The following is a 13,753-nucleotide window of genomic DNA, read 5'->3' as shown; positions in this document are numbered from 1 at the left end:
TTTATGTCTTTTTGGGTAAATTTAAACTTGATAGTTAATTTCATAACCACTAAAAAGTGTGAACTTATGCTTAGTCCAATGGTATGGACTGCTGACTCTCAATCTGAAGGTTGTGGGTTCAAATCCAGGGTGGAAATTTTAGATTTAAAATTTATTTCTTTTTGGGTAAATGTAAACTTTATAGTTAATTTTGTAACCACCAAAAAGTGTGAACTTATGCTTAGTCCAATGGTATGGACTGCTGACTCTAAATCTGAAGGTTGCGTGTTCAAATCCAGGTTGGAAATTTTAGATTTTAGATTTTATTCATTTTTGGGTAAATTGAAACTTCATAGTTAATTTCGTAACATTTAAAAATTGTGAAATTACACTTAGTCCAATGGTATGGACTACCGACTCGAAATCTGAAGGTTGCGGGTTCAATTCCAGGGGGGGAATTTTAGATTTTAAATTTTTATCTCTATTTGGGTAAATTTAAACTTCATAGTTAATTTCGTAACCACTAAGAAGTGTGAAATTATGCTAAGTCCAATGGTATGGATTGCTGACTTGAAATCTGAAGGTTGTGGGTTCAAATCCAGGGTGGGAATTTTAGATTTTAAAGTTTTATTTCTTTTGGGTAAATTGAAACTTGATAGTTAATTCCGTAACCACTAAAAAGCATGAAATTATGCTTAGTGCAGTGGTTCAGACTGCTGACTCTAAATCTAAAGGTTGCAGGTTCATTCCCACGCTGGGAATTTTAGATTTCAAAATTTTACTACTTTTTAGGTCAATTGAAACTTTACAGTTAATTTTGTAACCACAAAATAGTGTGAAGTTGTGCTTAATCAAGTAATACGGACTGATGACCCTAAATCTGAACTTCTGAAAGTTGCTGGTTCAAGTCCCACAGTTGGAGTTGTAGATTTTAAAATTTTATTAATTTTGAGGTCAATTGAAATTTATATTTTTTTCAAGTTTGAAACCAGTCCACACTTCTAGTCTAGCAAAAGCCAAAAAGTAAAAAAGCAAATACTTTTAGCTTGAAGCAAATAGTGAAAGCATTTGCTCTCATTTTTATTCATGCAAATAAAAGTTATGCTTAAAAATATGTAGTAAAAAAAAAGCAAATGCTAGTTTTTATACATACGACCAAATGTTTCAATGTTAATCATAATTGCATCGTTTATGTTTCAGTAATAGATTTGAGGACCTACATGGATCTGTTTGGGCCTACAACGACGCCCATTCACTGAGCGGATTCGGGATTGCCCATCGAGAACTCGAAAAGATAGGAGAGACCAAGGCCAGTTGCTTTGGTAAAATTTTTCATTCAGGTAAGACAAACTTCCATGAAGACTCAACTCATTAGTTCAAGTCCCCCCCCCCCCCAACTAAGCCCTCGGACAACACTGAGTGTACACTGTTTACAAAATATGTCCGGTTTTATTTAGTTAAGTGGCTTTCAGGCTGTTAGTTCTCCCACATTTTAATGGTGGTCCCTCATTTGACATGTTGTCATCAAACGTTCTTTTGTCAAAGCCATCGGGGCAGAATATTTTTGGCATGCTGTTGGAAAGAACCAATTTTCAACTTTTGTTCTTGTGAAAATCCTGTTGCGTGACATCACAGCCTGTGTTGTGATGTGAATGAGTTCTACCTGATTGATAAACGTGACCCGACTCAGAGGTGGCATGTCTTGGTGACAGTCCCTCGCTTGTCAGTTGGTACAGAATGTCATTTGGTGACAAGTGAACGTCCTAATCCAAAGTCAAGGAGTCATGTCCCACAGTATCTCCGGGGTTATCCACGATGTTGCCGACGGCTCCGAATCCTCCTCAGGCGTTATCGTCATGACGACTGTCTGCTCCATGTTCCCAAGGGTGCCCTCCGAGGACGACATCATGGCCATGTGTGAGATGTCCTGTGATTGGTCAGCCAGGTCTGGTACCAAGACTGTGATTTAGCTGCAGATTCCTCGGGGGCTGATTTGGATAATGCGCAGGCCTGAGCGTACAGCCATAGCTGTGCTAGATGGTGGTGCAGCAGCTGGGTGTGCTCCTCAGACATGTGTTGCAGTAACTCTTGCAAAATGGACTGGTTCTCGCTGTCGTTGGTTAGATGTTTCAAACTGGACGTGTGAATCATGGACAGCTGCTGCTTGAGTGACATGTTTGTGTTGGACAAATACTCAACCTGGAGGGCAAGACGGATGGGCAGAGAAATTATTTGTTTACAGATGGAATTTTAATAGACCAATCCATTAGGCTCTGCCCCATGATGTGTAACCAATCACAACCATGACAGCGCACACCAAAGTCTGACATTTATGCACTTCATGATGTGTGCAGTTGGAGCATGAATGCTTAAGAAGGCACATGTGTTGTTACCCAGTTATTTAGTGCAACTAGAGTTTGAGTGAAACCACGAATCCTCTACACAAGGATAAACGACACATCTGAGCTTGTGTACAAAATGTGTGCAACGGTTTGTCTGCATTTATCATCAGCAGCATCAGCGCATAAAACAACGTAGAACGTGTAGAAAATGTAGAGCAATGACAACAACAGTGCACACCATGATCGCCCACAGCCATGACAGCTGGCATCCTGACAGGAATCTGACCACTGAAAGAACGCAGTCGCATTAGTGTGCCTGCATTAGTTCTGATCAAGGTATGTCCCCCCTCCCACTTTTAAGAAGCGATTGACGCCCTTGGTACCTGTTGCATGCAGGGAACAAGATCCAAACTCATTCTTTGACCAAGACCAGATGGAATGCCCACTCACCTTTGTACGATGCCTTTCTATAGTGCCTTTCATCCTGTGCTCTGTCTGGGCCCACGTGGTCCGCTCCTCCTCAAGAGTCTTCTCCAGACTTTCCTTCTCCTGCAGCAGCAGCGACAAGTTGTGCTCTGTGTAGCAAGTCTCGTCCTCCAAATCCTCTTTGCTTCCTTCGTCTGGTATCTCAATAAGGACAACTGTTTACGAGAGGGAAAGGTTGAGTAATTATCCTGGATAATAAATCCTGTAATAATGAAAGTCGGTCATCAAAAGGTCACTCCAGGTGTGGGCTACACAAAGAGGGGAAATGATGGGAGGAGTTTATGGAGTAGAAAGGTCGACATATATGTTGCGCTTGAATGGGACAGATGATATGTAGCGGTAAAAACAGGATACAGGCAAGAAAGTCCCCAGTGATGCAGTGTGTCAAGAACATGTAATTCCTTGTTACTGGGTGCAAGCAATCACTCACTTTTTCAAACCGTATTCCTAACATTAGGTGGGCAAGGTGAAGGACAAATGCCAATATTTAATTAATTGTTGAAGTCAGCTCTCAAAATGTACTGCCACCCTGACTTATTAGATTTTTTTTGTTGCTTAGAACCTTCCTGAATCCTCCAAAATTCAATCAACTTAAATAAAACCAATGGCACACCCTTTGCACCTTGTAATTTCAATTTGTAAAATCCACTGTCAATATTGGCCCTCACCCACCCCAACCCCCTAAAAAAATGCTGAACTTTTGGTTGTTGTTTTATTTATTTTATTGACCAAACAAGTGCAGGAGTGAAGACAACTGTATTAAACATGCTGTTGTCTACCCATTCCCTTCTTCCATATGGATTCACGATATATCAATTGAAAACAAAGTGGGGGGGGGGGAAGAGTTCTTCCTTGCATCAAATGCCTCCCCCTTTGCTTTTTGGTCAGCTTCTTCTAATTATCCTTCACTGCTGGTGGCATTATCCACCTTAACCTCTGGGTAGATGCTGAAGGATTCTTGGAGGGTCAGGGTTAATATTCTTACCATCTTACCTTCCCCATTGGCAGTGCTCTGGCTCAGATCATTGATGCAGGCATACTGGTACTCGATCTGCGGCTGCTGCCCATCAGTCTGCTCATAGCCCCGGGGATGATGTGTCCGTCTCCGATGGCTGCTGTGACTGGGGGACTATGAGGTGTGTTACCAGGCTGGTACTGTTGGGTGCTGGGTCAGTGTATGTGGTGAAGATCTAGTTGACATCCTGGGTAAAAATGGTGGAGTGAAGTGGTTGAGGATGATAAAATGAGACAAAACCTGCAGGGTTGCAAAAGATTCAATTTACACCGCAAATGTACAAGGAAAAATTAAAGTTCAAACTTAATTATTTTAAAAGACCCTAAGTGTTGGCATTTGATAAAATCCACCAAAATCCTTGTAAACCACCATACCTGCTCACAAGGTACATCAATTTCAACTGATTAAATTTATTTCATTGTTTTTTTTTTTTTTTTTTTTCATGCAGATTAAAGGGGACCATTACATTACAGCAACGGCATACTCAGTTGTCTTGAAACAGCACTGAAACTGCGAAGGTTAAAAACTAAAGTGCATTTTCAAACAGTTTAAGCCAAAAAGGTGTCTCTAATCATTCTCAAAAGAATAAATACTTGAGTCAAATGTTTGATTGTGAAATTTATTTCAGAGAGTCTTTTAAGCTATAAATAAGTCCAATGAGCTCCGGAATTTCTGAGTGAACCGGAATTTCTGAGTGAACCGGAATTTCTGAGTGAACCATGGTAGTTTACCCACCTGTGCCAATGTTTAATAGCTTATCACTGTTGATGCAGTTTAAAGGGAATAAAAGTATGTTTGGAAGGTCTTAATCACTCTGTTTAAAACCGCTTGGAGTCGAAGGCGATGGTATTTATCAGCACCCAGACTCCAAGCGGTCTTAAACTTAAATACCGACCAAGCACATATTTATTCCCATTCATAAATACCTATTATGTCAAAAAAATCCAAACCTTTTGGTAAAAAAACCTGATTTTGCTCAACAAGTTCACTTCATGTTTTTTTAACACCCCTCTATAGCTAAATAATGGAGTGTCCAGCTCGCAAGTAAGATGTTAACAACTCTTTTTATGGAGATTGGCGCACACATCCCGCGCGATGTCACGATGTGAAGAGAAAATTAAAACATGTGCCTTAACCTAAAACTTATTTCTTGGGATCAAGTATGCGAGAGCTTGGTCTTGTTCCCAAATGCAAACTCACCCCCAAAGTTGATGCCTTTATCCACGTGCTTGACCCTGTAGTGCGCCTTGAGGAGAATCTCATCAGTGAAGAGACTGTCCTGGGAGCAGAATGGACAGTGAGATGCGGAGCCTTCATCAAGGAGTGGCTACACTCCCTGTCTGTGCATTGTATGGGCGTCCAGTCTGCCTCAGCGCCTTTCATCCGCACTGATGGATGTGCCTACAGTTGCGGAACAAAAACATGAGAAAAACTGTCAAGTAAACATGTATGATGTAAAAAAAAATGTGAATGTATAAAACGGCTATGCCAATAAAATCAGTAGAAAATCTCATTTTCTACTCAAATCCAAATCTTCACAGCAGTTTTCAAAGTGGCAGTTCATAAAAACCAGGCATAAAACATTTAACAAAGAAACCACTCGCAGATGGGATCTCTTTTGAGGCGGTGGAAGAGGTTTTAGAAGGCTTTCTTGGAGAGCCAACAGTCACCTCGGAAAGAATGTTGCAACCTGACGCTACTTCTGCAGTTGTGTACAAAGTCTATGGAGAGTCAAGATTTTTTTAAATGTATTTCCTAACAAAATTGGAAATGTTTCTCAGTCCCAGATTCATGTCTTATCAATATATCATCATTTTTGCAATTACTGACCTTCATTGAGATGATATACGAAGGAAAAAGCAGCGTTAGGTGGCAACATTCCGTCACCTCTGATGCTGAACCAACACGAGGTAGTGATGTAGAAAAACATTGACCATTTTTTGCGCACTTAGTACTTGGACCAATTTTTTTCTTTAACATTGAAAGAATGACTAATTTTAACTACATTGAAAAATAATTTGAACAATATCGAACGTCAAGGAAGCACCAAGAACGTCATCGTCTGCAGATGAGTCAAATTGGCTGCCACAAAAGTCTCCATTGTGTCCTACTTCTTAAACCAATGTGGATTTGTCATCCGACATTGTTATTAAATGCGCGTTTGTTTATATATGAAATAAATGAATTTCTTTCCATGTTGGTGAAAACAACTGCATGCATAATATTTAAAATCATATCATAATTGAAAATAGGAGGTAAATAAAATAAATCCACAAATATTATAATATACTTTTGTCGAAAGTCAAAGAAGCTTAGTTAAATCCTATGCATGGAAAGAGTTCCGAGAATGTTTTGCTGAAAATCATCCGTGTGCCAATTACATAACATTTTACAAATGTATACATATTCTCCCAAAATAGAAACATTTGCAATATAACTTTAGTATGCCGTTGCTATATTTTTAAAGTTTAGTCGGACTCCCTATTATCGCAGCATCCCTATTATCGCGGAATGGGAAATTTCTCTTTTTGTGTTGCCTAAACTCCTTCAAGTGGCGATTTTTATCCAGTTCACCAGGCATTAAGGACTTTCTGCCAAGTTGTATAAAAAGGATGATTAAAAAATGTTGTGTCTTTCTAGTTTTGTTTTTACTACTTTAGGTATCTTAATTATTTGTGAGTTGTTGCTTCACCACTGTAGCGAACCAGGTTGGCAGTGAAATGCAGTAATAATATATGAGCTACAGTGACGCTGTGTTTAATCAATTTAAATTTTTCGGCAGTCTTTTTTTTATTATTCTTTACTTCGTGTGAAACAAATATCAACTTCATTTATATTTCATAGGTAAAAATACTGTCCAAAGTATCTCAACAGTTTTTAGACAAAAGTCTGTTAATAATTATTTCTATTGGCAAAGTTATAGCCACAGAAAACATTTCATTTAGTGTTTATGTGGCAGGGCCAAATTTATCTTGTATATTTTTCATGTATGTAGTGTATAGTAAATAGGAGTAGCTCCCCTTAGAAACAGAAAATCATTTTAGTTGAAGTTTAGATGTCCCCCCCCCCCTTTGTTGGTAGTGTGACCCCTGTTTGTTTACTTAAGCCCACATGTTCCCCCTATAAAAGCTGCCACATGGTCAAGTCACACTTCAGTTCAGCCAGCAGACCAGCAGACAATAGACATACATGCATATATTTTCCTCCTAACTGGAGTGCCCGTTCTGCTTGAAGTTAGTCTGTTGCCGAGTCATTTGCTTTGACTTTATTCCTGCTTGAGTGTTCTTTGAAAGATCCTCTATTCACACTGTGTTGGTTTTAGATTTTAGGGTTTAAGTCTCAATTTTTTTTTTTTTGGTTTTAGTCTTTGGTTTTTAGGTTTTATTCTTTGCTTTTAGTTTCTGGTTTATGGTTTAAGGTTCTTGTGAATAAATTCTTTTTGGTCCTTTTTTTGTTTGAAATCTAGAATTCGTCTCTGGTCTCTATTAATTCAATTTCCTCGCGACTTTTCCCTTCAAAGATCCTGAGTTTAGTTTAGTTAGTTAATCCCCATAGAGTCTTAGTTTGTGCGAGTTCTCCAAGTGTGTCATTTTTCACGGTTACATTTACTTACATATGCACCCGTCACTGGAAACATTTAAGCATATAGTTCCCTCCAGCATTCGAAGTAGAATTCAATATTTTGTGTCGCTCCTGTACGGTGGGGTTCAACACTGCTATATTATTACTTTTTTATGAGTATAGATATAGGCCTAGTTTGATGCTCCCGGGGATTTGTAAAATGTCCAACATAATATTTGCACATAGCCCCTCTCTAGCTCTATTGACGCTCCTTCGACTTTCATTACCTTGGTGAAGAGCCACTCAAACTGGTCAAGGGGAAAAACTGAAAAACTAGTGTTCAGCGTAAACAGCTTATTTATTTCCCTTAAAGCCATTTCTCCCTGTGGAAACTTACTTGAGTTGCGTAAACAGCGCCGGCCTAGCCCTCCAGAAAAAAAGAAAACATGGGTTTAAAGAGTTTTTAAAAATTCGATTCATTCCCAGCTGCGGCTTCGTCTACTATAAAAATTTAAGAAGATTATGAAATTTCCACACAGCTACCCAGGAAGCGTGAGTTGTCAAATAATAATAGACAAATAAATATTGTTGAGCTTCCGTTATGGAAGACGTATGCGTCTCGTTAAAAAAAAAGGATGCCAGTTCAATATATGAAGCTGAAGCAGTAGGGACCTGCGATGGAGGCCGATGTTTCGAAAGAGCTTGCATGCCAATCGAACGACACACGAGGGCAGCATTCAACAACATAAACACGCGACTGTAAATCTGGCGCTATCTTCACTTTCTTGGTCAGTATCAGTAGATAATTTTATCTAACCATTTAATAAATGATAACATTAATTTAGTTGTTTATATTAGCTAATGGTGAAATCTGCATTATTTTATTTAGTGAAACTGAAACGTACTGCAAAAAGTGGCCATATCGGACATGATACTTTGAGTTTGATAGACGTACTGCGTTTATTATTTGTATTCAATAGCGTGGTATCTCATTCGTGAAAAGTTTGAGATGCTTAATTAACAATAACAATTAACATTAAAGGAAAGATTCCCATATCTGGCCATCACTTGCCACCCTGTGCACAAACCCTTTGAGACTGGTCTGAAAATTTTAAAGTGTTTTCTCAGTTGAGTTAGCTGGAGTTACCCAGCACCCAATTGGGTATCATTGGGTTGTCATCTAGATGACAACCCAATGATAAAATTTAGGGCTGGGTAACTCCAGCTACAGTTGAGTTAATACTTCGGCCGTCGTGAAGTGCAGGGCCCGGTTCCTATAACTTGGGGAACAAAATCCACTTAAAAATTATTTGACCTACCATAATAGTTTGCAACATTCTCAATAAACAGGTTTGTCATAGATAGAGGGCAGGGTTTTGATGTTTTGAGGGAAATTTGGGGGTAAAATGACAATGACGGCGCGGCGACAACATGCGACCCGAAAATTAAGATGGCAATCACCGCGCGATGTTCCGTGAGCATGCAAGGCGCGCTGAATCCCAAGGTACAAACCACGCAGGAAAACCGTGATTTCTACCCCAAGAATCTGTTCAAAATTAAAAAATGGGTGTTATTAGAATTGAGAAAAGGCTGCTTTTGATTGTAAAGGTGAGTTTTGAACAATAAAAAACATTTTCGATTCTAATTTGATCAAAACAAAACGGGGGCCCTACACTTCACGATCGCCGTAATTTTTCCCTTAAATGACCTATCAGCCATCAGAAAATGATATGTCCTAAAAAGTCAAAAATAGCAGGGACAAATTTCGACCCCTCCCCCTAGATATCCCACTGGTCATGGCTTTCAATAGTATACAACTGCTTTATGTGCAGTTTCTTTATATTTCCAGTGTGTTTTTGTCCAACGTATTAACACCAAACTGGATGAGAAGCAGAGAGCAACTTCTGATGATGTCCCAACTGGGGAGGTAACGTCAACCACAGTTACAGAGGGTGATGTTGTCAAGATGCCAACAGATGTGGCCATCACTATGGATGCTATTCCCAATGAAGATGAGGAGGACAGATCCAAAGGTGACTTGTTATTCTTTTACTTGGTGAAGACGTTTGCTCCTTTGCCAGGTCAGCTACAAAAGTGTAATCCCATTCATGTGATTTTGTCCATTCTTGCTTATTGGAAACTTAATACTTTAACCCAGTGAAATTAATTTTGCTGCAAGATAGTTTTGTTGCTTTCCAGATAATTTTTATAAATTGGGGGAATGAGGGTTCAATTTCATTAAAAAATTGCACCTTTACTTGGTACTTGGTACTTGGTGGTTATCCTGAATACTCCACGTGGAAGTCTAGCAAGGAGGCCTTGGGGAAGTGGAACTAAATTAAATCCTTAAAGGTGTTGTGGTTTGGGGCGTCTGTGGTGTCTTGAGGGAGCTTGTTCCATTTCCGTATAGTTCTGGGTAGGAATGACTGCATATAGATGTCTGTCCTTGCTGCCATTTCTGTGAACTGGTGGTTGTGAATTCTACGAGCCGGTGCTGGTTTGGGGACTATGGATGATGAGTTAATGTGAACTATGTTGTGTATTATTTTAGTAGGTAAGTAGGTAAGTTGGTTAACTTTCCTTCTCTCTTCCAGTGAAGACCAGCCTAGGGTTGTCAACATGTCGGTCACACCGCTCAGTCTGGAATAATCTCGCATTACGAAACGAGCAGCCCTCATCAGTTGCACTTTTTCCAGGGATGTTATGTTCTTAGCTATGTGAGGGTTCCAAGCAATGCTGCCATATTCTAGGTGTGGTCTGACTACTGCTAAGTACAGCTTTTCTTTGACTGATCTGGATGCAGAATGAAAATTTATTTTGATGAAGTTCAATATACGACTTGCTTTGGAAGTGGCATGTGCTGTTTGGTGATTCCAACTTAGGTTATTCTGAATGATTATTTCCAAATATGTGATGTTGGTTTTCTCTACAAGGTTGAATCCTAACATGGTGTAGTTAGTTTTGCCGGGGGCCCGCTTCCCGGAGATTCGCATGATGTTACATTTGCTGGAGTTCAATTTCATTCCCCAGGTTTGCGCCCAGTGAGCCAAGTTGTCCAGGTCTTTTTGGAACATCAGTTCATCAGTTGATGAGCAGATCTTCCGATATAACAGGCAGTCGTCAGCGAAAAGGCGAGTTGTGCCAGTCACTGATTTGCTAATGTCATGGATGAAAAGTAAAAACCGATGGGGGCCAAGCACGGTGCCACTGACGACACTTTGCCATTTCAAAGATTTTCCATTTACCACAACTCTTTGTGACCTGTTGGTTAAGAATTCCCTGATCCATCTCTGTGTTTTTCCCCTTATCCTGTAGTAGTCTAATGTTTGGACCAGTTTTTGATGAGAAACTATGTCGAATGCTTTGGAGAAGTCAAGTACTGCCATGTCTGTGGTGATTTCATAATTGTAATTGTAGGAGATGTCATCCAGAGTTGTTACGAGTTGGGATTTACAGGACAGGCCTTTACGAAAAGCATGTTGGTTTTCGTTCAGGATGTCGTGTTTCTGGAGGTGTTTCATTTATTGGCTATCAATGATGTGCTCTAATAACTTAAAGCAAACAGAGGTCAACGACACAGGTCTGTAGTTTGCCGGGTCTGCACGAGAGCCTTTCTTAAAAATGGGTGTTACGTTGGCTTTCTTCCAGTCAGATGGTAGAGAACCCAGGTCAAGTGATTGTTGGAATATGAATGCGAGTCCTGGGGCAACTTCATTGGCAGCTAGTTTCAAGTTGAGCGACGTCAGTAACTTGAGGACTCCGCTAACAGACACGGTGATGTTTATCAAGTCTGAGTAGGGACTCGGTGGTAGAACTGGCTGCACATCGGTGTCATCCCTGCTGAAAACACTACAGAATTGGTCTTGTAGGGTTTCAGCTTTTTTTTGGTCAGATGTGATATTTTCCTGTTGAGTTTTAGAACCTGAACCCCTGTGTTGTCTTTACGAGTGCTGATTACGTAGCGCCAACATTTCTGGGGGTTACCTGTAGATGTAGTTTCTTGTAAATGTTTGCGTTTAGCCCTTCGGATTTCGCTGTTCACTTGCTTTTGCAAAAAGTTTGAATGTAGACCCCTTGTTACTGCCTTCACATAGCTGCGCTCTTTCTTCCTGCAGCAACGGATTAGGACAGTAGTGAGCCATGAGGGTCTAGAATGTCCCTGGACTGGTTTTTGTGGTACTAATTCGTTAGTTTTCAGCCTGTCCCTAAAAATTCTCCAATTTGCCTCAACTGTTCTGGTTTCTGGAGATGACTGCATGAATTCGGTCTTAAGCTCGAGGACGTCATTCATCCACGTCATTCCACTTGAAGATGGTCCTAGGGGGCTTGACAGAGCGAGGTGCGGTGATGTTTATGTCAGCTAACACTGTTGCGTGATCGCTAATCCCGGAGTTGCTGTAAACATTACAAACCAGAGTTGAACATGTGGTGAAGAGCAAATCTAAGATGTTATCTGTTCCTGTAACTGGGTCTCTCCTTGTAGTAAAATTTGCCTTTTGTTGGAGATTGTAGTCATCTGCGATGTTGATAATTTTGGATTGAATACCGTACATGTACCAGTCCTTGAGTTCCAAAGCATGCCCGGGATGTTGAAGTCTCCTCCAAGAATGATGAATGGGGAGTTTACCTGAGCCTGCACTTTACTCAGACTTCTGTCTAGGTTTTCTAGAGATTCTGGCCTGTAGGAGTCGGGGGCTCTATAATATGCAGAGATGAAGATGTCCTCTCCTTTCGGCTTGAGCGGTAGTTGGCACCAGAGTAATTCACAACCATCTTCAGAAAGTTCAATGGCTGAGAAACCATCCTTAACCAAGATAAAGACACCTCCGCCACGTCTGTCGTTTCCTCTGTCCTTGAACCTTCGTTCAACTGTCAAACTTGTGAATTTCTGATGAATGAATGCAAAGTTTACAAAGCCATTCATATCTTAAAACATTCATTCTTTTATAAAGCCCTGTTCGCACTGGACTTTTTTTGGTCAAACTTACCAAAACTACATGTATGGGTACTTTTCCTGTTTTAAGTCCAGTGCGGACAGCCTAGGACGTTTTCCTCTCCGTTACTTTTCCTGTGTCCAGCGGTTACTTTTACTGGCCAACCTCTGCCCAGGAAAACTGACCACGCGCCCAGGAAAATTGACCAGGTCACTTTTCCCGAGACGATAAGTCCAGTGCGGACAGTGGTCACATTTGACCATTTCTCATTTTACCATCGTCTCGGTAAAACCTTCCAAAGAAAAGTCCAGTGCGGACACGGCTTACGATGGAATTTTGCGTCGGGGTGATGTAAATCAAATTAGGTTTTGCCCTTCACCGACTATCCATCTTATGAATAGTTAATGCAGTACCCGCTGCTATGTACATCAGATTTGAACCAACCAGCTCGGTGGTCGAGTGGTAAGATGTCTGCACTAGAAAGCAGGAGGTTGTGGGTTTGAGTCCCACCCGAGTGATTTTTTTCCAACTTTTACTCGGGAGGTACCACACTGAGTATACAGTGTTTATACATCGGTGAAGGGCAAAACCTAATTTGATTCATTCTTTTGTTGATTAATACAAAGCCCATTCAAAAAAGCAAATAAAAATATCAAAATATTATGAGGCATCAATAAAGTATCAAGTATCAGAAAAGCATACTAGTTCAAATACCAGAATGGTGATAGTACATAGCATTATTTGTGCTTGGCAGTTTTGAATTATGCACACAAAAACAGCAGCTTGTAGAAATTGGTCATTTTTGGGAACCGTCCAAATTCAGATATTTATATATAGGTTTATCTCTAACTTTACAAAGAGGTTCATATTTTAAAGCATTAACTTTTTTTCAGGTACTGTGTACAATTGTTGTACATCTATATTAACAGTATTCAACTTTGGGATGTTTTTTATTCAAAATTTGCAATTCATTGATCTGTTTGTCAGTGTGAACTGATTATGTTGTGCAGTGTCTCACTTGAAAACTCATAATTAAACTTACAAATATCTCATGCTTAAAAAAATCAAAGTAAATTTATTTTCTCTGATCGGAGTTGGTTTTTTGCTTTGTTCATTTTTGTCTATCAGGTCTTGACCCACAAGATAACCATTCCACCAGCACCTCTGACGTACCAGTGACTGGCGCTGCCATAACGGATCCTTATCACTATCGGACACAACAGCACTTCACCTCAGAGATCTTCAAGATTGAGATCCAAAACCTCCCAAGACATTTTGGATTTGTGGTGAGTTTGCTCTCTAAGCATTCAACTTTCGATAATGATAATACAGTTTGTGCTCTATTAAGAGTTCACGATGTTCTCCATGGTGAAGATTTCTCAGGGTCTTTATGTAATTTTGTATAACAGAATTTAAAGGCCATAGGATGAATTTCA

The 13,753-nt window shown here is 40.0% G+C and overlaps 1 protein-coding gene and 1 long non-coding RNA gene across 3 annotated transcripts; one reads left to right on the top strand and one right to left on the bottom strand.

Moving 5' to 3' along the window:
* Window positions 1–1,381: 1,381 nt before the first annotated feature.
* On the bottom strand, window positions 1,382–4,251 carry LOC119743548. 2 transcript variants are annotated; one of them, XM_038219971.1, is made up of 3 exons: window positions 3,793–4,251; window positions 2,772–2,962; window positions 1,382–2,178 (listed from the first exon to the last, which is right to left on the bottom strand). In XM_038219971.1, exons 2-3 carry the CDS (start codon window positions 2,802–2,804, stop codon window positions 1,885–1,887), a joined length of 327 nt encoding a protein of 108 aa, XP_038075899.1. In that variant the 5' UTR covers window positions 2,805–2,962; window positions 3,793–4,251; the 3' UTR covers window positions 1,382–1,884. The 2 variants fall into 2 exon arrangements, with proteins under 2 accessions (XP_038075899.1, XP_038075898.1); XM_038219970.1 differs by having other exon boundaries at window positions 3,801–4,251.
* Window positions 4,252–8,016: 3,765 nt separating this feature from the next.
* On the top strand, window positions 8,017–13,487 carry LOC119743516. Its single transcript, XR_005273043.1, has 3 exons — window positions 8,017–8,171; window positions 9,233–9,416; window positions 13,446–13,487. It is a non-coding gene; the product is annotated as an uncharacterized LOC119743516 (long non-coding RNA).
* The last annotated feature ends 266 nt before the right edge of the window (window positions 13,488–13,753 follow it).

The sequence above is a fragment of the Patiria miniata genome, unplaced genomic scaffold, assembly GCF_015706575.1.
Source record: "Patiria miniata isolate m_02_andy unplaced genomic scaffold, ASM1570657v1 HiC_scaffold_6, whole genome shotgun sequence".
Lineage (NCBI taxonomy): Eukaryota > Metazoa > Echinodermata > Asteroidea > Valvatida > Asterinidae > Patiria > Patiria miniata.
Note: the sequence above shows the minus strand (reverse complement) of the source record. Positions and strands in the feature narration are given on the sequence as shown.

Coding starts and splice junctions, on each gene's coding strand:
- LOC119743548 (XM_038219971.1), bottom strand. CDS start 2,804: ATGAAAGGCACTATAGAAAGGCATCGTACAAAG. Junction 2,179..2,771: donor TAGAAAGGCATCGTACAAAG/GTGAGTGGGCAT, acceptor CTTGCCCTCCAG/GTTGAGTATTTGTCCAACAC.